The sequence below is a fragment of the Leguminivora glycinivorella genome, chromosome 1 (assembly GCF_023078275.1).
Source record: "Leguminivora glycinivorella isolate SPB_JAAS2020 chromosome 1, LegGlyc_1.1, whole genome shotgun sequence".
NCBI classification, from domain to species: Eukaryota; Metazoa; Arthropoda; class Insecta; order Lepidoptera; family Tortricidae; genus Leguminivora; species Leguminivora glycinivorella.
Window position 1 is genome coordinate 31,319,280 of NC_062971.1, and position 26,714 is coordinate 31,345,993.

At 33.3% G+C, this 26,714-nt stretch overlaps 1 protein-coding gene across 5 annotated transcripts; it reads right to left on the minus strand.

Moving 5' to 3' along the window:
* Nucleotides 1-666: 666 nt before the first annotated feature.
* LOC125233714 (acyl-CoA Delta-9 desaturase) lies at nucleotides 667-26,393 on the minus strand. 5 transcript variants are annotated; one of them, XM_048139823.1, is made up of 5 exons: nucleotides 26,243-26,393; nucleotides 24,302-24,539; nucleotides 23,606-23,736; nucleotides 5,521-5,726; nucleotides 667-3,153 (listed from the first exon to the last, which is right to left on the minus strand). In XM_048139823.1, exons 2-5 carry the CDS (start codon nucleotides 24,516-24,518, stop codon nucleotides 2,649-2,651), a joined length of 1,059 nt encoding a protein of 352 aa, XP_047995780.1. In that variant the 5' UTR covers nucleotides 24,519-24,539; nucleotides 26,243-26,393; the 3' UTR covers nucleotides 667-2,648. The 5 variants fall into 5 exon arrangements, with proteins under 5 accessions (XP_047995780.1, XP_047995764.1, XP_047995773.1 ...); XM_048139807.1 differs by lacking the exon at nucleotides 26,243-26,393 and adding an exon at nucleotides 26,103-26,235 and having other exon boundaries at nucleotides 24,302-24,537; XM_048139816.1 differs by lacking the exon at nucleotides 26,243-26,393 and adding an exon at nucleotides 26,099-26,235 and having other exon boundaries at nucleotides 24,302-24,537.
* Nucleotides 26,394-26,714: the final 321 nt, after the last annotated feature.

Below are 26,714 nucleotides of genomic sequence, written 5' to 3' on the forward strand. Positions count from 1 at the left end.
TACGAACTGCTTAGATATCACAAGATATAGTATAATTATGTAAGACTGTTAATTCCATTGGTGGAATTGATGTCCAATTTAACCATTTTTGTCTACCTACTTATAAGGATATGGAAAGAATGCGATAACAATATGAATCATCGTTGCTAAACATCAGTTGAGGATAAATTGTGACCTGTGTGCGTAGCCAAATGCACAAACGCTCACGAATCGTGAAGAGTTTGGGCATTCGGCTACGCACACTGGAATCACGATACCATTTAGTGTGAACATTTTAAGTCATCATTTCCAGGATTTCTAACTCTTTAGTCTAAGACTAAATAGTTTCATAATGTTCTACATACCCCACGACTGCTTGAGTTACTTTATAAATTATGAAGCACTTTATCAAGATTCGCATTCAGCCTTGTATAAATAAATATATTTTAAAGTTATTTCGTTATTTATTTTTTCTACTTATAATAAGTTCTGCCCTCCTGTTCTCGGGCTGTTCTGGTGTTATGATGACAATTATCCAGTTGGGAAATTTTGTATTTTCCTATATTTTTTCAAAGAACTATGTCTTGAGAAAAAAATACTGTAATTACAAACTTTACAACTACTTACTACTTCAAAAGAAAACTAGTAGGTATTCATGATAAAAGGAAAGTAAAATAGAAAGACGTATTTAGTTTCAAAATTTAGTTAACATAGAACAACAAGACTATGTCTAGGACATAAATGAAAGACTCACAACACCGAGTCGTGCATAGTTTAGGGCTCCGGGGGATACGTGCGTGTGCTATTAGACCAGCTTACTTGCATCCGGCTCGTTGATATGAAATGAAACTAGCTCTTAGCTATTACTGCATGTCATATAATTTTATATTTTTAATCTTTAATAGCTCGTATTTAATCTTTTATCGTAAAAACGAAAATTACAATGAAATATAATAAAATTAATCAGTTTTTGAAGTTTTGGTATTAGTAAAGTCGCCAATCGCCATCATATGTGAATTGGGCGATCGAGGTGTTCAAAACTATAGGAACACGCGTTATATCGTAATAAGGTTCCAATATCTATAGTTCATGGTACTTTGACCTGATTGTAGAGAAACTATTTTTATTTGTAAGTATTTTTAATCAGATATAAATGCTTATGGATTTCATTAAAGATCACATTAAAGGTTAAGTAAAAAATTTTATGAGCAGCAGTTTCATATCAACGACGTTTTAAATGATACCCTAATATCACAAACATCATCACACATCAGTCCAATACATATTGTATCATATTTCGCTCTCAAAACATAAAGACGCAACTACACTAAGATATTTTTTATAAAATTTACAAGTTACAGATATTTTTCTTATATAATCTTTTATACTTATATTAAATATATAGATTTACATATAAAATGTAGTTGCGTCTTCAAAATTAGCGAAGTTAAAAATACCACCGAATTAGAGCCAGCTAAGTTCGGTGAAGCTTAAATCTCTCCGTGCATACAATATGCATATATTACAAAACTTATTATATACCACATATCCTTAACATAAACAAAACTTAGTCATACAACGTGTAATGAGCTTTGTAATAAATAAATTACTGGGATGTCGACTTTATCAACCTGTTTATTAAAATTACTATATTCTGTTAAAAATACTAGAAATTTTGTGGTGGTTTGGCCTTGACATTAACTTTTATAAACGTTATTTGTACAGTTGCAAGCGTATTTTGGTTCCAAAAAGGGCTGCGTAGAAAATATCAACATATTTCACTTTTGAACTCTTCAAAATAAAATTATCGCTCCTGGAGCGCAAAATTAAATAAATAAGAAAACGCCTTTTTACGTATATAACAAACATACGAGATTAAACAGCACTTGGCGTCAACTTAACGGACATATCTGCAGAAGCCTTGAGACTATGTAAAAACTGCAAAATAAATTAGCTTAAAGAAACGCATTAAGACTAGGTAACTATGATTTTTGTTTCATAAGACATAACTTATTTAACGTTCATATCTCACTGATAGTTTAACAATAATTAACTGGTAAAACAAAGTACAAAACAAGTTTTTTACTAGATAAACTGGCCGCAGGTGTTTCTAAGTATATTACGTTATTAAAATAATGAAATTATAATATATCCGATAAAATGGGTTGACTAAGTTGACTTTGATGTTTAATGAATAAGAATGAAAAGCAGCCTCCAACACGTTCAGGTTACGAATACTAAATATACAATCGAAATAAATCTCTTCAAGTCAGTTCCACATAAGATATGTCCTTACGCATAGAAGTGCAACTTGACAGAACGTGTTAAACCTGACCTCTCATGAGCCTTTTCTCACCTACAATATAAATGAAAGTAAATTCAATATGTGGTCTATAATACTGATGTGTTTATCACAAATCCACGTATTCGACGCGATCACACAATTCTATAGATACATATAAATATTACGCTAAATCGCAATCACTCACCAGTAGCATCTCCGAGTTACTCTACTAGTGTGTTTTTTATTCCTAAAGACCGCTTCATTTAATTTGTCATTTACAATAACATTTGTCTTACGGAATTAAAAACAGACTTTAAGCGAGTGTCTGCAAGTTAAAAAACTTAAGTTAAATCAGATCATAAAAGGAAGCTCTATATGTTAATAATTAATCATCTTTAGGGTTAATTCTGACGGCGGCGTTGAACTCCTCCGTGGGGTGGTCCTTGTCGCCCCAGCCCCACAGGTGGTGGGATCCGTCACCGGTGCGGTTCACTCTCTTCTGAATGATCTCATGGGAGACGGTCTTCATGTCGTACGCCCAGCCGATTTTGGCGAAGAAGTTGATGAATCTGGTGGTGAAATTGAGTCGGTTGCTGCTGAGCTCGGCCGTCTTGTAGTCCCAGGGGAAGGTGTGGTGGTAGTTGTGGAAGCCCTCGCCGAACGCTAAGAGCGAGACGGAGATGTTCTCGGAGGGCTTGATGGATTTGTCGTAGGGCTTGTCGCCCCACTTGTGCGCGGCGGAGTTGACGAGCCAGGTGACGTTGAGGATGAAGGCGTAGCGGAAGAGCGCGGCCACGAAGAACGCGTTGGTCCAGGTCTCGTTCCACATGTACACCGGAATGATGGTCGGCAGCACGAAGCACGCCAGTGGCATCAGGAGTAGGTAGTATCTGAAACAAGCATGTGAGAGTTAATTTATGTGTGATACATAATAATTTCACAGCCTAATATTTGTAAAAAAAAACTGAATATTTGACATGTTATTAAATTTAAATCATCTTGTAGGATGACTTCGTAACTAACGTAATGTATGTATTCAAAATCACTCTCAGCCCTAAACAATTGTAAATAGAGATTATATAATACCAATTAATATTAAATGTATATCATAACAGTAGTAAATATTATCGTGAACATGACGATATAAATATTGTGATTGTCGTGACTAACGTAATGTTTTACTGACAACGTGACTAGAGAAATGGCGCATGATCCGTCAAACAAATGCGTCAACAATAAAAACCACATATAATTTAGTTTTACCTACAGATTATAAGAAATATTCCATAATCATATTTTTTTATATCATGATTTACCCTATTAAATTATTCATATAAATTACGACAAGGTTTTATTAAGTCAGTAAATTATAACGTATGGGCCAGTTGCAGTAAAAAAACCCTGGCCCCCCCATACAAACTTCTATGTAGGGGGATTTTACTATCTGCATGGCATAACTGACTGTATCAATAACTTATCCTTAATTTGGACGTAGTACCAAACGGAAAAAGGATCCATTCCACAAAAATGTGTGTATATGGTTTGAACTACCTCTCAAAAAGAAAAGTCATTAATTTCAATACTACATATATTATATTATAGCTTTTTATTTTCCATACATGTTATTGCGTATTTGAATGTTTATATGTATTTATATTATTGTATGGCCCCTTTCGGGTAGAAAGCCTCCTCCATCTTTTTCCATGTTTGTCTGTCTTGGGCTGTGGTTATCCAATTTTTACCAGCTGTTTTTACAACATCGTCGACCCATCTTGCCTTTTGACGTCCATCTCGTCTTTTTCCTGCGGGACCAAGCCACTTCGTTGATAGCAAAGTCCATCTGTTGTCCTGGTGTCTCGCTATGTGGCCTGCCCATTTCCATTTCAGTGACATGGCGTGTTTTAGTGCGTCTTTAATTTTTGTTTTGTTGCGTATGTCTGCGTTTCGTGTTTTGTCTATTCTTCTTAATTTTAAGATGCTTCTTTCCATAGCATGCTGGCATGATAGTATTTTATTTTTGATCTTATTAGTATATGTCCAAGTTTGGCTTCCGTATGTTAAGGAGGGTAGGATACATAAGTCCATAATGATCTTCTTGAGTACTACATATGTATAATTTAGAGAGAAGATGAATATTTATCGCTAAACTACATCTGTTTGTAGATATCCTCTTTTTTCTTTTGTACGGATTACATAAGAAACGCGTGACAAAAGCCAGACGGCCGTCTGCTTAAAATAAGATTGTTTCAAGTTAGTAAAACGAATTTGGTTTGCCACGTTAGGAAGTAAATTGTCCACAAATTTACACTTTAATCTGTAGAGATTAAGGTCGATCTCAATAGGCATTTTAAAGATAAAATAACACCTTGTGCAACGACTTGTACAAATATTTGTATCCATCATCGATTATCTTATCATTTTGAATCTTAAGCTTAAGGTAATAAGGTAAAATTGTGCAGAAAATGCAGTATTGTGGATCTAAGATAGACAAACATTGATCTGAACGTTATAAAAATCTACTAGTTAATTATTTCTGCATTTAAAGTTACGTAATTAAGACTTAAAATGCCTATAATCTTCATCGTAAACTGCTGTCCTAGCAGAAACGGTTGAAACATTGACTAAATTGTCTCCTTTGAATGAGCATGACGAAACTTCATTGTGTAAGTGCAAAGAAGTCTCTTTACGAGTAAATTATAGTTTGCAACAATATGACACATTCTTAAGACATGTTACAAATTACAATGATCGCCTGCTACCTTTATTACAGGATGACTGCTTTAAGTCATAAAATAACTGGTTTGATGCAAACATAAGTATACTATGTACTTACGCTAATTATTGACCATAAAATCATTTAGACCACTAAAGCAATAAAGAACGATTTTTTTTAAAGTTTGTTTTCACCTTTACTGATGTTAATAGATGTATATACAACATTATATGTATTTTTAGTTTTTCCGTGCCGACCAATAAACATGAAATGTTTCAACAAGAATTCTTACTCTAGGGATCCAGGCGGTGATGGTTCCTTGATTGGATTTTAAAATATTTTTATTGTTTATGTATAAATTGATAATTTCGATCTTAAAGAAAAGACAAGGCAAGAATCACTCACTTTATCTGAAAGCGCAGAATGACGAGCAGCCATCCAATATGGGAGAAGAAACCTCGGAAAGCGTTATCAGTCTCGGAGTACTTGTGGTGATTAAGTAGAGAAAGATAGTAATAAAGGAAGACAAGGGAAGACTACTCACTTCTTCTGGAATCTCAGAATGGGGTCAGCGTACAGGTCGCTAAGGTCCAGCCCCTTGCCCTTGCGCTTGAGCTCCGGATGCTTGCGGACAAGCAGCCATCCGATGTGGGAGAAGAAGAAACCTCGGGTAGCGTTGTGGGGGTCAGCATCGGTCTCGGAGTACTTGTGGTGCATGCGGTGGTCGCGCGCCCAGTCTATCGCGGAGTCCTGCGAACAATGGATATGTTTATTAGATTACGTACTAAAGACAAATAATTTTAATTGTGTATTCTGGAATTGATCCTGAATGCCATAAATGAGGAGAGTCTTTTCAAAACTTTTGTATGCTTTTTTACATAGACCAGTGGTGGGTAAAGTACAGCGCGCGCGGGATAAATCCGGGCCGCGTCCGGCCTTCCACTGGCCCCTTAAAATATATGTAATATGGCGGGCTATAGTAGACAAAATGTATTTTTAGTGTAAATTTACCCCATCTCAAAAATTCCTTTCTAATTTTGGCCCTCAATGAAAAAATGTTGACCACCATCACAGACAAATAAACTTTTAAAATGTATTAATGATTCTACTGAACTAGGTTACCCTTGGAACTGACACGTAAAAATTATGTGCTGGCATATTATGTGTTTCTTAAATTTAAAGACAAGAGAATATCAACCATATTCCTTTTCAAATTTAAATGGCATTTCTTTGTACGGCAAACATTAAGAGGATAATACTACAGTACGTTGTCTGTCCTTGTAGTCCAAATATGTAAAGGCATATACATATTAATATCTGGGCGACCGAGCTTCGCTCGGTTCTATTTTAATATATCACGTCTTTAGATGAAAAAGAAACTCTTATAAAAACAAAAACAAAGACAAAAAACAAAAACTTAATTTCTGGTCGGGATTTGAAACCCTGACACCTACGATCTATCTGCGTACATTAGACCGACCTCGTACGACTGAGTTAAGCGGAATCGATGCGCGCGCGGCGAAATTAAGGACCATATTTTATGTTTTCAAACGCGAAAGAAAAACTCATGAAAACTCGAAAATTCGCGTTTTCCGGGATCTAAGGCTACGCTAGATCGATTTTTCACCCCCGAAAACCCCCACATAACAAATTTCAGCGAAATCGTTAGAGCGGTTTCCGAGATCGTCGGTATATATAAATAAATAAATAAATATATAAATAAATAAATATACAAGAATTGCTCGTTTAATAGTATAAGATTTATTGTCATAGCGAATTCCAGGCACGGAACTATTAGTATTTATATAGCTAAGGCTAACATCCTTTATCCTTTGGCCTTTGAGCAATTATTGACACAGGAAATGTGTCACTTAAAGATCAGCAACATTTTAAGCCAATATCCATTGTTTGTTGATAATTTAGTGGACTGTGAACAGTCACCGGCATAAATAAGTGATGATTTCTGTACCTTGTCGCATTTAAGCATTTGACAATTTCATGACATTTCAAACACCACGTTATTGTGACAAGGTACAGGTATCATTACAATATAGTCAGGTGACAGAACTAAAGAGAATTACTATAAATCCTCCAAAATAACTTGAGTTTTAACTGCAGGTGTAGGCACACAATGAGTATTTCTCCTAACAATTAAATTTCATGTCCAATTTTTTTGTTGTTACAAAAAAAAAGTTACACTTAGATAGATGGTTAATTTGTTCAAAAACTTATTCACTTTCCATTGAACATTTGTTAAGTTAGCATCCGCAGATGATGTTTCAAGCCAAGTGCTATGTTGTAGCATTTTTCTAGGACATAAATATCACTGAAAAGTTGGGGAAAACTTAGTGTGATGTGAACTTAGTGGGAAAACTATTCAAACTATTGTTTACAACTCTAAGACCAAATAAAATTATTTCATAGGAAATATTTTAATTTGTGTTTTTGTAGTGTAGTGTAGTGTACGACGCTCTCAGAAGCCTCCTTCTAGTATTTACAGAATACGTTCTTTACACAATACACCTTGTGCACGACGGTTACAAAAGGATTACCGACCCTTTCTATTGTTCGATCTGGACTCTGCGCTAGACCATTGTTACCCTACCCAGCTACCTGGCAGTGTCATGCACACCTTTTCCTTGTGTGTCATACTGATAGGTATTTTATAATTAATTTTTAGTATAACTTTGTGATCATATGGATTGCGATTCTAACCTAACCTAACCTAATTAAAATACCTAACTTTTCCATTCGTAACCTAACCAAATTTAATTAAAACCTACTCTTAGTTAACCAAAGTAGTCTAGACTTACCTTTATGAAACCTGAGTTTCACCTACTTTTACTTTATTTCTATAAATGTAGGTATTTATGAAATGTATTATAATTACGTTTTAACTTAAGAACTTCTGAGTTACATTTAAGTTTATCCAAATACCTAAACTTAACGATCCTATCTAGCGTATCTTTCTTTTTCTCGAATATTTATGATATCTTATACCTATTTCTATCATACATCTCTTTGTTGTATTACCAAATTTGTACATATGATTAATAAGTCAATTTTATTGATTACGTCTTAAAATAAAAGTTACTTTCCCATCTTATCAAACTTTTTTTACATATATTTCAATGTTTTGTATCTGAATAAACCTCGATAATTTTGTGAAGTTGCATTTTTGCTTAATTGCTTTATTTATTGTACCTTCTTTGAATAATTTACTTACCTATGTCTATTATTATTTTTTATGACTTGTGTATTGTTTAAGAGAATGCATACTTTCAATAAACTTGTTAAGACGTGAGAAACTGAGAACCGGTTAAAACATGTTTAAGGCTAATTCTATGTGGAAAAAAATGTCTTTTGTGTATTTTTATAGATAATATATATTTATTGTTTCCGTTTATTTGAATAATTCGGGTTTTGGGTAAAGAGATCCTTCGACGAACATGTCAAGGCATGATACTTTGTATTCATATTTAACAAAGAGCATTAACTGGTGTAAACATGTTTTAGACTAACGCACCGGTAATTCTTGTGACTTGAATTTATTATTGTAACAACTTAGGTGCTTTATTATAGATGTTTATTGTATTGTAAAATGACAAAAAGTTTATTGTTTGCGTTCAGGTATAAGATGAACTGGTTGAAACAAGATTTATGGTACGTTCCCCTGCTCTCTACCATATTACGAGTATAAAAGCCAAAGAGAGTCGAGGCTGAATTAGTATTCCTGTAGAGGCAGCCTTCTGTACCAGAGCTCCTTGTATCTAGTGTGGTATATAGAGAAGTGGAGTGTGCGTTCAAAAGTGAAGTGTTTATAGACAGATCTAACAATGGACGTGAGTATGTTTTTCTTTTTAAATTACTGTAACCCATATTGCCTTTTTATAATATTGTTTCGTCTAGTGTTCTTTGTATTTAATTAATAGAATTGTTAATAGTGTTTAAAATATTGTCTTTCATTGTTTCAGTTCTCTGAAAATACTTTCAAGAACTATTACTACCCGGAAAATCAGGGTGATTCAACCGATGAGGAAGGTACAGCTGGTTTCAAAGTTAAGCAAGCCCTCGCAAAGAAACGTCCTGGAAATAATATTGACAGCTTCTTTGAACGACCTAAAAAGCAGTGTAAAACCTTGAAACGGTCTTCGAATGTAAGCAAAGGTTCGCCAGAAGGCGTGGCTAATTTATCATCTGGACAAGATGATGGGGCGTATTCATCTCACTTAATTAAAATAGAGATATATGATATGCAAACAATCAAAAACATCCCAGCCACGGAACACTGGAAGCACGCGGACGTCAGACTGAAGTATTTTGCGTTGGAAGACGACTTGGAATTACAAAATACGCGAAATATTGTATATAATATTACAAAACAATTAGCTTCTAAGGACACATGTGTAAAATATTTTATAGATAATAAGAAACAGTGATAAATATAATTTTTAACGATAGCAGTAGGATAGTGTTAAAGTGTGTCACATTTCTTATCTTTCCTTTTTATGATTTAAGTAAATTTCCTTGTAAGATATTCTTTTGCATTGTTTCACATTAAAAATGACGAAAAGTGTTAAGTCGATCCATTACATTTGTTAATATGTAATAACCCTCTTTGTTTTATAAAATGTATACTCTTTATTGAATTACTGAACGCAGAAACTCAATGTGGGGAGGCGGCCTCGTTTGACAATGGATTCTCTGAACTGTGATGTTTTTGATGCGGAACTTATAAGACTCTGTGAAGTAATCGAACTAGATGAAGAGTTATATGAAGCCGCCCGACTTGTGAGCCAATGTCACGGAGAGACGTAAGTTATTTTCACTTATAATATTCATGTTCCTGCATGTTCAAACCATTTAACGAATACCTGCTTCATGTTGAGTTCCAACTTGTTATGACTGGATCTTGTTTCTACTTGTAACGATTATTTCCATTACCTGCTGAACAATAGGATAGTTTTTTAACGAGACGATACTTGATCTTATTGTTACGTTGATGGTGAGGTGGGAGAGCCCACATATATAAACGGGGTATCTGAGATTGTTATCATTCAGTGTTTTACCACCGTGCTTCAATAATTGTAATACTTATTTGTGACGTTCATTTCCAAAATGGTTTTTACTTACTATCATATTGGTCCCACTTTACCTCGTGACAAGATTGCACAATTAAGTAAAGAATTTATTTTAAAATGTTTCCATAACAGTATAAGGCTCTGGTACACAGAAAATAAGTTACCTTCCACATTAGTGGATGATTTTGATATTAAACCATACTTTACACCATGTAGTGGTCATTGTATCAACGATTCCAAGAAGAAAACTGTATCTGAAGATGTAATTGACGGTGTTTTAATGATGCAAGCCTATTGTCAGCAGTGTCGAAAAGATTTGAGTTAGTATAAATGAAGTAACATTTAAATATTTTTAATTATATCTCGCATCAGAGTATTTATAAATGTATATGTTTTCGTTGTTTTAGATCTTCTCAAATAGGAGGTGGATTGAAAAGGTCGGCTACAGTTTTAGAGACAGAAGAAGAAGTATCTGTTAAGAAAAGTCGCCTAGCTGTTGAGCCTACATCATCAACGTCATCTAAACCAACCCCTTCTGTCATTGTAAGTACAAATAATAATGCTGAAATTGAATGTTCTGTATGTAAAAAGTTAGTGTCTAAAAGATATTTTAAAAATCATTTAAACAGTAATCTCCATAAAAATAATGTTATAAGATCTGACTTAAAATGGATTGATGTTCAATTAATTGAGAATGCGTTTAAGAATAGGGTGGCCACTTATAGAATACTACTTAATGAAAAAGTTTACCAACCTTTTACACCTGAAACTATTTTACAAAAGAATAGAGATAAAATCTTTGCATTATTGGATCGTTCCCTTAGTAATCATTTTGCATTGAAAGTTAACTTTATTCTAAATGCCGATTTTACACAAGAGAGCAAACAAATCAATAATACTTTTGATTTCCAATTATGTAACAATATTATTGATACTAGTAGCGACAAGGATGAAATTTTCGAGTCCGTGGTTAAGGATATATTAACAAAATTATCTAACTTTGAAAGAAAAGACAGTGGGTGGGGTTTAGTAAAATTTAACTATCTAGATGTTAATGTTAACAAATTTAATCCGTTGCGCGGTTCTTCTTATATTGAGTTACCACGAGATATTCAAAATAAAAAAGCAGTTATTAATGTAAAAAATAGTGATCAAGAATGTTTTAGATGGGCAGTATTGTCAGCATTATACCCCCCAACAAACCATCGTTCAAACTGTACTAAATCGTATATTGCTCATATAAATAAATTGAATTTTAGGGATTTAACTTTTCCAATAAAATTGGGGGATATTCCAAAATTTGAAAATAATAATAATATGAGTATAAACGTTTTTGGAATTGAATACAATTCTCAAAATAAAAAACATGATATAGTAGGACCATTGCATTTAACAAAGTGTAGAAAAGATATCCATTTGAACTTATTGTATATATCCAAAAATAGTAACGGACATTATTGCTTTATCAAAAACTTATCTAGATTAGTATCTAAGCAATTATCAAATACACAGCATGCTGTTCATATTTGCGATGGATGCTTATCCAACTTCACAACTCACGAAAATTTAATGAAACATCAAAGAAACGATTGTTTCCATGTTTGCACACATTTACCTTCAGAACAAGATAAAAAGAAAAACTGGTTCAATGAAAACGTTCCCACCAATGAAGTTACCTTCGATAATTACGAACGTAAATTAAGGGTGCCTTTTGTTGTTTATGCTGATTTTGAAGCCTTTTTAAACCCAATAGCAACACAGTCAAATAACCCTACAACATCTTCTACTACAAATATTCAAAAACATGAGGTATATAGTTTTGGATATTATATTAAGTGTTCTTATAATGATAAATTGTCTGTGTATAGAACATACAAAGGTAAAGATTGCACCCAGGTATTTATGAAGTACATAGAAAAAGATTTAAAAAGCATTTGTAAGAGGAATACTTTCGGAAAAACTCCATTGCCTTTATCCATTGAAAATAATAAACATATTGCTCAGAGTAGGACATGTTACATTTGTGATAGAAATTTAAATAGTGATTCTATAATTTCCTATAATTTCCATACTGGTCTTTACGAAGGCGTAGCACATACATTTTGTACTGAAAAATACAAAGCACCTCAATTTATACCTGTATTTTTTCATAATTTGAGTAACTATGATAGTCATTTCATAGTACATGGACTTGGTTTGGTGGAAGGGGACATTGAATTGATTCCACAGAACAAAGAAAAATACATTTCATTTTCTAAGAAGTTACAAATAAATAATCGCACAATCAAATTGAGGTTTGTAGATTCACTTAAATTTATGCCCAGCAGTCTTGATAAACTAGCAAAAAACTTGTTCCCTAAACAATTTCATGAATTAAAATTGAATTTCACTTGTGAGGACGATTTTAAACGCTTATTACGAAAGGGTGTGTATCCGTATGAATACATGACATCATACGATTCTTTAAAGTTAACTGATCTTCCCTCTAAAGACAATTTTTTTAGTTCTTTGACTGATAGTCACATCTCAGAAGATGATTATAATCATGCAAAAGATGTTTGGTCCCATTTTCGTTGCAAAAATATGGGCGATTATTCCGATTTATATCTAAAAACAGATGTTTTGTTACTGGCTGACGTATTTGAAAATTTTAGAAACCTTTGTCTTAAGACGTATGGTTTAGATCCCGCGCATTATTATACTGCTCCAGGATTAAGTTGGGATGCAATGTTATTTACGACAAAAATAAAATTAGAACTCCTAACTGATATAGATAAAATATCATTCATTGCAAAAAATATTCGAGGTGGCATATCGCAGTGTAGTAACAGATATGCGAAAGCTAATAATAAATTTATGGATGATTTTGATTCAAACATACCATCGTCCTATCTTATGTATTTTGATGCAAACAACCTTTACGGATGGGCTATGTCTCAATGTCTCCCTACAGGTAAATTTGAATGGGTTCATGTAGATACAGACTTCAATATAGCCGATGACGCTGATCATGGTTTCATATTAGAAGTTGACCTCGAATACCCTAACGAAATTCATGACTCACATTCAGATTTACCATTCTGTCCTGAAAACGTTTGTTTGGGTAATTGTAAAGAAAAAAAACTGATTCCTAATTTAAATAGAAAAACTAATTATGTAATTCATTATCGAAATCTAAAACAGTGTTTGAAGAATGGTTTGGTATTAAGTAAAATACATCGCATTCTTAAATTTCAGCAGTCTATGTGGTTAAAAAGTTACATAGATTTAAATACCCACATGAGATCGCTGGCATCATCTGATTTTGAAAAAGATTTTTTTAAACTAATGAACAATTCAGTGTTCGGTAAGACAATGGAAAATGTTGCAAAACGTGTAAACGTCAAATTATTAAATCACTGGGAAAATCGAGGGAAATCGCAGGGGGTTCAGTCTTTGATAGCTAGACCTGAGTTCCACAGTCTATCCATATTCTCAGAGAATTTAGTAGCTGTTCAATTGAATAAAACTAAAGTCTTTTATAATAAACCGATTTATTTGGGGTTTTGTGTATTAGATATATCAAAAACTTTAATGTATGACTTTCACTACAACTACATGAAAATCAAATATCCTAACAAACTCAAACTTCTTTATACAGATACGGATAGTTTAATTTATCAAATTTTCACTGAAAATTTTTATGCAGATATAAAAAAAGATCTTAATTTCTATTTTGATACATCTGACTATCCTCCTATCAATAAATATAATTTCCCACTTATAAATAAAAAGCGATTAGGATTTTTCAAAGATGAAAATAATGGTAGAATTTTAAAAGAGTTCGTTGGTCTAAAATCTAAAATGTATGCCTTAGATGTTGAAAAATATGATGAGAATGATGACAAAAAAGGTAAATATGGTGTTTTATCAAAAGCTAAAGGAGTCAATGTATGTGTTACAAAGAAATTTACTCTAAATAATTTCAAAACATGTTTATTTAACAAAAATGTGCAACGTGCTCAAATGCTAAGATTTAAATCTATAAAACATGTAATATTCACTCAAAAAATTAATAAAATATCATTATCTCATGATGATACAAAACGTTACTTATTAGAAAACACTTGTGACACCCTTGCGTGGGGACATTGTAAAATAAAAAAATAATTTAAATTTTGTCATGTAAATGACAGAACATTCAAATTGGAATTATTGTTTGTAATATATATTTTGTATGTAAATTTGAATAGTTAACTTAAATTTAATTGTAAATTATATTTTAATTAATTGTTTAATTTAACATTTATTCGTGTTTTGGCAATAAGAATATTGTAAACATAGATTTATTGTTTTTTATGTTTAAATTTAAATTGGTGGTTGGGTATATAAAATGTAACAATAAATTATAAAGAAAAGTGTTAATATCAGAATAAATATACATATTTTTTATCAGTTTTTTTTTTACTCTACTTTAGTTTAAATAGTAATATGTTTATTGAATAGCACCATTTAATGTCTATCCGCATTCATATCAACACTGTTAAACATATTACAGCATTCAAAGATGATTCATTTTTATCATCCTTTCACTACCATTGTCGCAGGTCCCAGTGGGTGTGGCAAAACTCAATTTGTTACAAATTTTTTGAATAATACTAAAGAGATATGTAACATAGAATTTGATGAAATTATTTGGTGTTATGATGAAATGCAACCTCTTTATAATCTAGAAAATGTAAATTATAGTCAAGGAATACCAGATTTTTCAATTTTCGATGGGAAAAAACCTAAACTTCTAATAATAGATGATTTAATGAGAGAATCAGATGGACGAGTTGTTGATATTTTTACTAAAGGAAGTCATCATAGAAATTTAAGTGTTTTTTATATAACACAAAACATATTTCATCAAGGAAGAGGTCAACGTGATATTTCACTGAACACAAGCTACATTGTATTTTTTAAGAACCCTAGAGATAAAACTCAAATACGATACCTGTCACGACAAGTTTGTCCTGAAAATTCAAAATTCGTGGATGAAGCCTACAAAGATGCTACAAAGGATGCTCATGGTTACCTTATGATTGATCTGAAACAAAATACAAATGACATATGTCGTTTTAAAACAAAAATATTTCCATTTGATGGACATTGCACAGTGTATGTACCTAAAAAGGATTTAAATATGATAAAAATCAACAAATTTTAGTCAGTTCTACATGATGCATGCAAGAGTAAACACATATAAACATTTATTAGAAGCATTGCACTTGCTTAAACCCAAATATCGTACTGCATTACTTAAACCTTGTGATGATGAAGAGATCAACATTATATGCGAGTGCATTTATAACGTTCTGAATGGGAAAATTCCTTTAGAAAAAAGGAAAAAACAAAGTTAAAAAAGTACAAAGACATATTAAGGAAATTAGTTTCAAAAGGTAAACATAAATTAAGAAAAACGGTTATAATTCAAAAAGGAGGTGCCTTTTTACCTATTATTTTAGGAGCAGTTCTAAGTGCCTTAGTTAACTCTTTATCATAAATAAACAAAATGGAAAACACGAAAAAAATGTTATTAGTTGAATCGGACTTTATTGAAAAGTTAAAACGCAATGAGAACCCTCCTGAAAATTCCTCATCTCGGCTAGATGAAGAGATGCAAAAAATTCTCAAAAGTAAAATGAACGATCGTGAAAAATGGATGCTTTATTCTCAAGCATTGCAGCGGTTTCTACATTTTATTGAAACAGATCGAAAACCGTTTAAGATACCTATAGTAATGGAGGGTTTCGATCAATTCAACAAAGAAAGTAATGATATCATAAATTCAAAGATACCCAAAAAGGAGGAGACAGAATATAAGGAATCAGCGAAAGGTGATGTAACTGAGATAGCTGCACCATCTTTGTTTAACACGACACCTGGTGAAATAAATCAAGAATCAATGCCGATCAGTCCATCAAAAATAATAGAGATATTACCTAAATCTTATGAAAAAAAAGCTAGAACGCTATTAGATTACATTGTTTTAAGTAAACCTAAAATTTGGTGGAAGCAGACTGGTGAAGTTGTTATAAACAACCAGACTATTCAAAATAGCAATATTACTGATTTGGTGAGTGACACGGTTAGATGTCTTAAACGTCCTAAACCAATTGGCTGGGAAGTGTTTGCTTTACTTTTAAAAGATATCAAAGTTCCTAAGTCATGCATAGGTAATCCTACAAATTTAGCATTTATTAATGACACTCCTTTGATTGAGCCCTTTACCCCCTCTACTTCTATAAGAACACGAGCCTCGTTAGATAAAGAAAACAACACATCTACTCCTCTTACTACACGAGTACAAAAATCATCTGCAAAAACTATAAATTGGGAAAGATGGACTCCTTATTAGATATTAACAGAATCTACTATGATATCTCTCACCCCGCTGGTTATAGCAGTTTAAATAATTTAACAAAGGAAATGAAAGGTCAAATGAATAAAGAAGATGTAAAAAAATGGTTACAATCTCAAGACACGTATACACTACATAAACCTGTTCATAGGCGGTTTACTAGAAATAGATACATTCTATCTAACTTTAATGAACTTTGGCAAGCTGATTTGAGTGACATGAGTACATATAGTCAATTTAATGATGGTTACAAATATATTCTTTGTGTTATCGATGTATTCAGTAAATATGCTTTTGCAAGAGCCATGAAGAAGAAGGATTCAGCAACAGTTAAAGAATGTTTTGAAAGCATATTTACTGAAGCCAACTCAGTTCCTCGTCATATCCAATCTGATAAAGGTACGGAATTCGTTTCAAAGGTGGTAAGAGATTATTTCAAAAGTAAAAATATTAATTATTATACCACTAATAACCCTGATATTAAAGCAAGTATAGTAGAAAGGTTCCAGAGAACTCTTAAAACGAAAATGTGGCGTTACTTCACTCATAAGAATACATATAATTACATAAATGTTCTACAAGATCTTCTTTATTCTTACAACCACAGCTATCATTCAAGCATAAAAATGTGTCCAGTTGATGTTAACTCTAATAATATTATGACTGTTTGGTGTAATTTATATGATCGCAATACAGATAGACAAATCTCACCAGAAACTGCAAAACTAAACGTAGGAGATCATGTTAGAATCACTAAATACAAACATATATTTCAAAAAGGTTACGAAAGTAATTGGAGTGATGAAATATTTATAATTAATTCAATTATTAAAAGATCTCCTCGGATTGTTTATACACTAAGGGATTTGGAAGGCGAACGCATAATTGGGACGTTTTATTCAAAAGAAATACAAAAAGTAACTTACCTCCCCTCCAACGAGTATAAAATTGATAAAATATTACGTTCACGTCGAGTTGCTGGCAGAAAGGAAATACTAGTGAAGTGGCAAGGTTATCCTAATAAATTTAATTCTTGGATACCTGAATCGAGCTTAAAGAAAATATGAGTGATAATAGCTTTTATTTAACTTTGTTAAGTAATAGTTCATCCGATTATTACACAGATAATACGACTGCACATTTTTTAACAAAATTACCAAAGACCATTAAATTGGATGGAGAATGGGTAGTTGGTTTGGTGGAATTTCAATACCCTTGTTCTATGTATAATGTACAAGAGCATGAAAACATAATTTATATAAAGAAAAAAGTGTTTTCGCCTGCTGACAAGACTTCAAAAATTGTGGATATAAAAGCTCATATACCAGCCACTACTTACGATAATATAGATCACTTTCTTCAAGCGTTTAATGAAAACCCTCAGTTAAAAAATAATGTTAAATTTCGTTATGATGAACTAACAAAAATGATAGGAGTAACAACATCAAATAAAGATATCACTTCTATCATAACAACTCCAATACTAAGTCTTCAAATGGGTTTTAAACCAAGAACAAATTTGAAACAAATCACATTGGGAAAAAACCCAGCAAATTTATATTTAGGTTTACCATCTCAAATATTTGTTTATACAGATATCATTCATCCACAAGTAGTTGGAGATGTTATAACATCGTTACTTAGAATAATACCTTTAGATCCAACTAAGTTCATTTATGGAGCTTATAAAACACATATTTTCTCACCTGCTCACTATGTACCAGTTTTACGAAGAGAGTTTGATACAATTGAAATAGATATAAGAACAACAACCGGTGTCAGAGTACCATTTCAATTTGGGTCTTCTTGCGTGAAACTACACTTTCAACGTGTAAAATGATGTATAACAGATCATCAACCTCTTGTCCTTACGAACATTATTATTCACACCAAGCCGGCTCTGGTGTAGGAATTGTCTATAAGGGAGTTCCATATCAAAGAGGACATGGTATAGGCAGTTTTTTGGGAGGACTATTTAGATCCGTACTCCCTTTATTATCTAGTGGTTTAAGAACCATTGGAAAAGAAACTTTAGGAGCAGGAGTTGGACTCTTATCTGATATGGTAAATGCTCGCCCTATAGACAGTTCCATACGATCACGATTCAAGGAAGCAAGTGCAAACCTGAAAAGAAAGGCCGATGAAAAAATTGATTCCCTTATGTCAGGATCTGGGTATAAAATGTCCAATAAAAGAAGGGAACCGCTCATTGCTCTAAAAGCATCGCGACGAAGAGGAAGTAAAAAAAATAAAAAAGATATAAATAACGATATATTTTCAAACTAAATAATGTCATTTTTACATAATCATTCATGTGAGTGTGCGAAATCTGAATTAGATATATTTGCCCTTCCATCAACTCAAACAAGCATTGAAAGCGGACAGTGGATTCATTATAAACCAATTTCATCTTTAAGCGATGACGGTCCAATCGAATTTCAAGTACCTGGATCAGGTGATGACTACATAGATCTATCACACACAATGATACACATTACTGCTAAAGTGTTGAACCAAGATGGTACTAGATTAAAAGCAGATGCTGCAGTTGGACCCACCAATAACTGGTTACATTCTCTTTTTAATCAACTTGATGTATATTTAAATCAAAAACTCATATCACCACCAAACAATACATATGCCTACCGTGCTTATATGGAAAATCTTCTCAACTACGGACCAGCAGCCAAAACAACTCATCTTACTTGTGGATTGTGGTATGAAGATACGCCGGGCTATATGGATACTGTTGACGTTAACAACAAAGGGTTTAACAAAAGGCTGGAATTTATCAAGGAGAGTAAGGAAGTAGAAATGATTGGTCATTTACATGGTGATATATTTAATCAAGAGAAATTCTTAATAAATGGTGTAGAACTACGTATTAAGTTAGTTCGCTCAAAAGAATCATTCAATCTTATTTGCCACCAAGATAAAAAATTCAAAGTACAAATAATGGATGCCAGCCTCATTGTAAGGAGAACGAGAATCAATCCTAGTGTTTTGTTAGCCCATCAAAAAGTATTAGCCACAACAACTGCGAAGTACCCCATTACGAGGGCAGAAGTTAAGGTTCTCACAATACCAACGGGGGTTCAGGGTAAAACATTAGATAATATATTTCTCGGACAAATTCCTAAAAGATGTATTATTGGATTTGTATCAAATTCAGGTTTTAATGGTAATTTAGCATTAAATCCGTTTAATTTTCAACATTATAATATGAATTCATTTAGTTTGTTCGTAGATGGTCATGAAGTTCCTTCTAAAACATTACAACCTTCATTTAGTTCTGGTACAATAGCAGCAGCATATCACACTCTATTTTCTGGAACTGGTATTCATTTCCATAACGAGGGTAATGGAATAAGCAGAACAGATTTTGGTCAAGGTTATTGTTTATTGTGTTTTGATTTAACTCCTGATTTATCTGCTAATTCAACTTCACACTGGAATCTTGTTAGACATGGTAGCGTTCGGATAGAAGTACGTTTTGATTCCGCTCTAACTAGTACCATTAATTGTATTGTGTATGCAGAATTTGATAATATAATTGAAATAAATAAAAATCGTGATGTATCTGTAGATTACAATAGTTAAGAAACATATAAATACCCCGTTCTCTTTAATTTATTTTATTTGGAATTCATCATTGTTTGCATGATCATCAATAATTTGTATATGTTACTTAACTATGGATACTAAAGAAATTCAATTTTGTATGAGGAAACTAAACCCATTGTTTAATTCAAATGTTTTTGCTGCCAACAAAATACCTATTCGGGTTAATCTACCTACCTTTATTGTCAGTAATTTGGACCCTGATTCAAAACCGGGTTCCCATTGGGTTGCTATACACATTGATGTAAATGGTGTAGGTGAATATTTTGACTCCTTTGGCAGGAAACCTTCCGGTTATCATAAGTCATTTCTAGATAGAAATACGAGACGGTGGTTTTACAATAATAAATCACTTCAAAACCATTTCACTTCTGTTTGTGGTGAATATTGTTTAGTTTATTTGTATTTTAAGTTTCATGGAAAATCTATGAAACATATGCTTAACTTGTTTTCTGATAATTCTTTATGTAATGATCTAGTATTACGAAATATGTTTAAGACCTTTTTTGTGAAATAAATAAAAATACGTGTACTGGTAATAATGATTTTTATTTTGAATTCTCACATAGTAACCTTTATAAAACTACAGACATTTGACACCATTTTATTTCTTATTTATTTTGTTTGGAATGTGAAACAATGCAAAAGAATATCTTACAAGGAAATTTACTTAAATCATAAAAAGGAAAGATAAGAAATGTGACACACTTTAACACTATCCTACTGCTATCGTTAAAAATTATATTTATCACTGTTTCTTATTATCTATAAAATATTTTACACATGTGTCCTTAGAAGCTAATTGTTTTGTAATATTATATACAATATTTCGCGTATTTTGTAATTCCAAGTCGTCTTCCAACGCAAAATACTTCAGTCTGACGTCCGCGTGCTTCCAGTGTTCCGTGGCTGGGATGTTTTTGATTGTTTGCATATCATATATCTCTATTTTAATTAAGTGAGATGAATACGCCCCATCATCTTGTCCAGATGATAAATTAGCCACGCCTTCTGGCGAACCTTTGCTTACATTCGAAGACCGTTTCAAGGTTTTACACTGCTTTTTAGGTCGTTCAAAGAAGCTGTCAATATTATTTCCAGGACGTTTCTTTGCGAGGGCTTGCTTAACTTTGAAACCAGCTGTACCTTCCTCATCGGTTGAATCACCCTGATTTTCCGGGTAGTAATAGTTCTTGAAAGTATTTTCAGAGAACTGAAACAATGAAAGACAATATTTTAAACACTATTAACAATTCTATTAATTAAATACAAAGAACACTAGACGAAACAATATTATAAAAAGGCAATATGGGTTACAGTAATTTAAAAAGAAAAACATACTCACGTCCATTGTTAGATCTGTCTATAAACACTTCACTTTTGAACGCACACTCCACTTCTCTATATACCACACTAGATACAAGGAGCTCTGGTACAGAAGGCTGCCTCTACAGGAATACTAATTCAGCCTCGACTCTCTTTGGCTTTTATACTCGTAATATGGTAGAGAGCAGGGGAACGTACCATAAATCTTGTTTCAACCAGTTCATCTTATACCTGAACGCAAACAATAAACTTTTTGTCATTTTACAATACAATAAACATCTATAATAAAGCACCTAAGTTGTTACAATAATAAATTCAAGTCACAAGAATTACCGGTGCGTTAGTCTAAAACATGTTTACACCAGTTAATGCTCTTTGTTAAATATGAATACAAAGTATCATGCCTTGACATGTTCGTCGAAGGATCTCTTTACCCAAAACCCGAATTATTCAAATAAACGGAAACAATAAATATATATTATCTATAAAAATACACAAAAGACATTTTTTTTTCCACATAGAATTAGCCTTAAACATGTTTTAACCGGTTCTCAGTTTCTCACGTCTTAACAAGTTTATTGAAAGTATGCATTCTCTTAAACAATACACAAGTCATAAAAAATAATAATAGACATAGGTAAGTAAATTATTCAAAGAAGGTACAATAAATAAAGCAATTAAGCAAAAATGCAACTTCACAAAATTATCGAGGTTTATTCAGATACAAAACATTGAAATATATGTAAAAAAAGTTTGATAAGATGGGAAAGTAACTTTTATTTTAAGACGTAATCAATAAAATTGACTTATTAATCATATGTACAAATTTGGTAATACAACAAAGAGATGTATGATAGAAATAGGTATAAGATATCATAAATATTCGAGAAAAAGAAAGATACGCTAGATAGGATCGTTAAGTTTAGGTATTTGGATAAACTTAAATGTAACTCAGAAGTTCTTAAGTTAAAACGTAATTATAATACATTTCATAAATACCTACATTTATAGAAATAAAGTAAAAGTAGGTGAAACTCAGGTTTCATAAAGGTAAGTCTAGACTACTTTGGTTAACTAAGAGTAGGTTTTAATTAAATTTGGTTAGGTTACGAATGGAAAAGTTAGGTATTTTAATTAGGTTAGGTTAGGTTAGAATCGCAATCCATATGATCACAAAGTTATACTAAAAATTAATTATAAAATACCTATCAGTATGACACACAAGGAAAAGGTGTGCATGACACTGCCAGGTAGCTGGGTAGGGTAACAATGGTCTAGCGCAGAGTCCAGATCGAACAATAGAAAGGGTCGGTAATCCTTTTGTAACCGTCGTGCACAAGGTGTATTGTGTAAAGAACGTATTCTGTAAATACTAGAAGGAGGCTTCTGAGAGCGTCGGGACCCAGCGCAATGAATCTAAATGGGGGGCTATTACTTTTTTTTAAGGTTTAGCAAGACCATGGATGGGCGGTGGTGGGGTCCTGGGAGCAGGCCCCAGACCCGGGCTGGTAACGGGGGTACCCTACTACTTACACTACACTACACTACAATTTTATTTGGTCTTAGAGTTGTAAACAATAGTTTGAATAGTTTTCCCACTAAGTTCACATCACACTAAGTTTTCCCCAACTTTTCAGTGATATTTATGTCCTAGAAAAATGCTACAACATAGCACTTGGCTTGAAACATCATCTGCGGATGCTAACTTTAAGGTTTAGCAAGACCATGGATGGGCGGTGGTGGGGTCCTGGGAGCAGGCCCCAGACCCGGGCTGGTAACGGGGGTACCCTACTACTAGTGTAGAGTTTTAGTAGACATACTACTATTGGCTGAGTGGTTTAGGCATCCGTAGCTATAACAGAGTACGCTGGTTCGAATCCAGCATCGGACACTTGGAGGCCTTGGTAATTTTTTTCTTTGTATATGACATTTATTTCAGTTTATTGTTTTTAAGTAAAGAAACTGGCCTGTAATATGAGCATAAGTAATACTTATACCCCATAGACAGGCCAAGAGGGAGGGTCCTAATTTTGGCCGAATTCCTTAGCCTTTTACGGCATGTGATGTATGCAATATTTGTTCAAATTTGAACTATAACAGTTGTCAGTAGAGTAGAATTTATAACAGCCAAATTGGAACTATATGCGGTAAAGGGTTGTTGGAGCCCAGTCAACTTTGGGAGCCATTCTAGTAGACAATATTGATATTGTTCTCACCTGGAATGCAATGGTGTTGAAAATGACAAGGATGAGTCGCAGCGGCCACTTTGCCTTGTAGGACTTGTGAGCCCACAGCCTGTGTGCGCCTGCTGTGATGCCCAGCCCAGATGCCACATACAGGAGGTAGGCTGTAAATAAACAGGGGGGTTATTTTTATGGCACTCATTAACAAAGATTGTGGATAACACACTGTAGAAAGACCAGAATCAGTCTGTCATTGAACAATTCCTAACTCAATAATTTTCAACTTCAAGGTCAAAATATAAATACACAAGTTATGCATGTAAGTTTATAAATAGGACCAAATAAAATGTTGGTAAAATTAAATGGTGTAATCATAATTAGTATTTAGATATAGATATATAAAATAACAAGAGACATAATTGTAGAACATCCTGGCATGTGTAATGTAAACAAATGAAGAAGTGAAACAATTCCTTCTCTCCATTACTATTTTGTTTGTATTTATTTGAAATATTTGAATAACGAAGTGAAATTTTGACAATATGAGATCAGTGTTAAGAGTAAGTATATCAAGTCATTAAGTTAGCTTTCGAAAATTCTTGTTAGGTTCATGGGTAATCCAATAAGATAATCTGCTATTTAACATGATATGATGGTAAACATCAATAAAGATATAGAAAAATTCTCCATTATGAGATAAAGTGGAGATAAACAGTATGATAAGCTTACCAAAAATATCTGTTTGCCATTTCGCTGACACCAAAAACAGGTAGCCGCCGTACAAGGCCGCGACGTGAAGGTACGCGAAGAGGAGGATATTTCTCCACACGTAGATCCTCGGGCTGTTGTCCGCCTGCTGCACCGGGGCGCTCGCCAGGGCAAGGTCAGGGGTTGCTGCGTCACTCTCGAACAGCACACCGTTCACGTCCGTCACGTTCGGAGCCATTTTCTCAACTTTTTGGGTCCTAAACAATATCATAACGTCAACCGGCTGTTAAATAACCTATAAATCTCAACTAAGCTAGAATATATACCTCTCGGGACAGTTTTCGACTTCACTTACAAAATCCATGATCAATTTTCACATTTTAAGACGACAACACAACAAAAACAGTGCAATGAATGATGAAAAGCGACGCGCGCATGATCGGCACAGCGCAGGCTAGGTACTCTAGCTAGGTGGGTGTTCCGCGGAACCGCGCGATCAGATGACGAGATTGACGAGACGAGTTGGTTGATTGACCTTGAATAAAATATTGGATATAACCAGAGCCAGGCAATTAGTAAATCTTTCCTATTTTATTCAACATAATTGACAGCTACCTAATTAACTATTGTACTATTAAATTAATAATATAAGTACCTACCTATTTTATAATATTTAATTCACCGATATGACAATGTAAAAGACGCTGTGTTGACCAAAATCGGATTATTTAAAATGCTGTAGGTACTTACTTCACTTTGAAAAGTACAGTCATGATCAAAAATATTATCGAGTAAGAGAACTAAAAACAAATCATTTTCCTCTCGGTTTTTATCATGGCTTTCGCCTTATTTTTTGGGTAAAAGCAGTAATATCCAATACTTTTATTATAAGTATTATGTACCTTTAATATTATATTATTATACAATAAAGAATATTATATTACCTTACAACCATCCTACTAATACTACTAACTTTATATTACTAACCGAAAATGGAACCACGAGCATAGCGAGTGGTTCGAAAAGCGAAAAGTGGAATAATAATGTACCCACTAAGTAATTCCAGTTTAGGTGTTATTATTTAACTCATACAATCTACACAATAAATTCTCCAACTATCCGTTAATATTAATGCCATATTTTTTTAATGTAAACGACTGCATAAAATATGTTTGATATACCTAGTTTATTTAGACTGAACATATTGGTTATAATACTTATGATTTATATAGGCATTAAGGTAAATATAAAATAATTAATTCCCATTGCAATGTGTCACATAATTGTTTGTATAATTAAGTAAATCGCGCGCAGAGAATAGGGAAGACAATTTAGGTATGTCAGAAATTTGAAACCGTTAGGTAGATACACGTGACGTGACAATAGCGAATATGTATAATGCACGACGTGGAAATTCGGCTTGTGGAAATGTCCTCTCTGACCTCTTTTACATACTGCATTATCGCTGCTCCGTTAGAGCGTAACGAAGTTACTTTATTAGACTAGTCGATCAAACATTGAACTTATAATAACTGTTTTGTAGTTTCAAATATGTTTTTATAAATAGCACATCAACTTTCACTATGTCTCAGTCTGCGAGCTGCGTTAGAAAAGTTGAGTGCAGTTTAGGCACTTGAAGACGATCAAACTTTCTCATAATAAGTAGGTAGAACTGAATTTACTGAATGAATACAAAAAATATCTTCCTATATTTTGTAAACCCTGTTAAAATTAGTAAAGGTACACTGGGATCAAATCAATCATCATACTCTACTCACCTAAATTATATATGCAATTTATAATAAAATCAAACAGTACCTACACTTTGTCACTTTTTAAACTCTCAAGTCAAACATGTACGTTAAGCAACACTTTAAACTGAAATGCGATGTCTGTAAGCTCTAAAACGTTTATATACAAACATCGATAACGATTAACAATAATTAATTATGTTATCAATCCGGAATACCGGCGTCTTCACGTGTTTCGTTTGGACTGTGGACCGAGCTTACGGTTCGCGGGATTCAACGAACGTCTAGCCTCAGCGAAGCGCAGGCCGCGTCAGCGCGCTCCGCGAGGATTGGACGGCGGGCTCGGTGGCGCGATGTATGGTGCGACACGTCGACTCTCCCGGTCCACGGCGGCGGCGGCACATCCACCAGACATGTGCTAGTCACGTTTAGCGCTAAACATAAACATAGTCAACATAATATACGTATTATATGCAAATGAGTAGCGTGGGAAGATCATAATATCGAACGATCATTGAGATGAGAGCCTAAAACGACGTCATCTATAGGCATATAATGTAACCTCTAGGTTAGTGATTGCACGATAAAATGAGATATTGCATGTATGTGTAATTAAATAATAATTACCTAGGTATCAACTTAAAAATATAAAAACAAAAACATGAAATCGGTAAGTGTTAAGG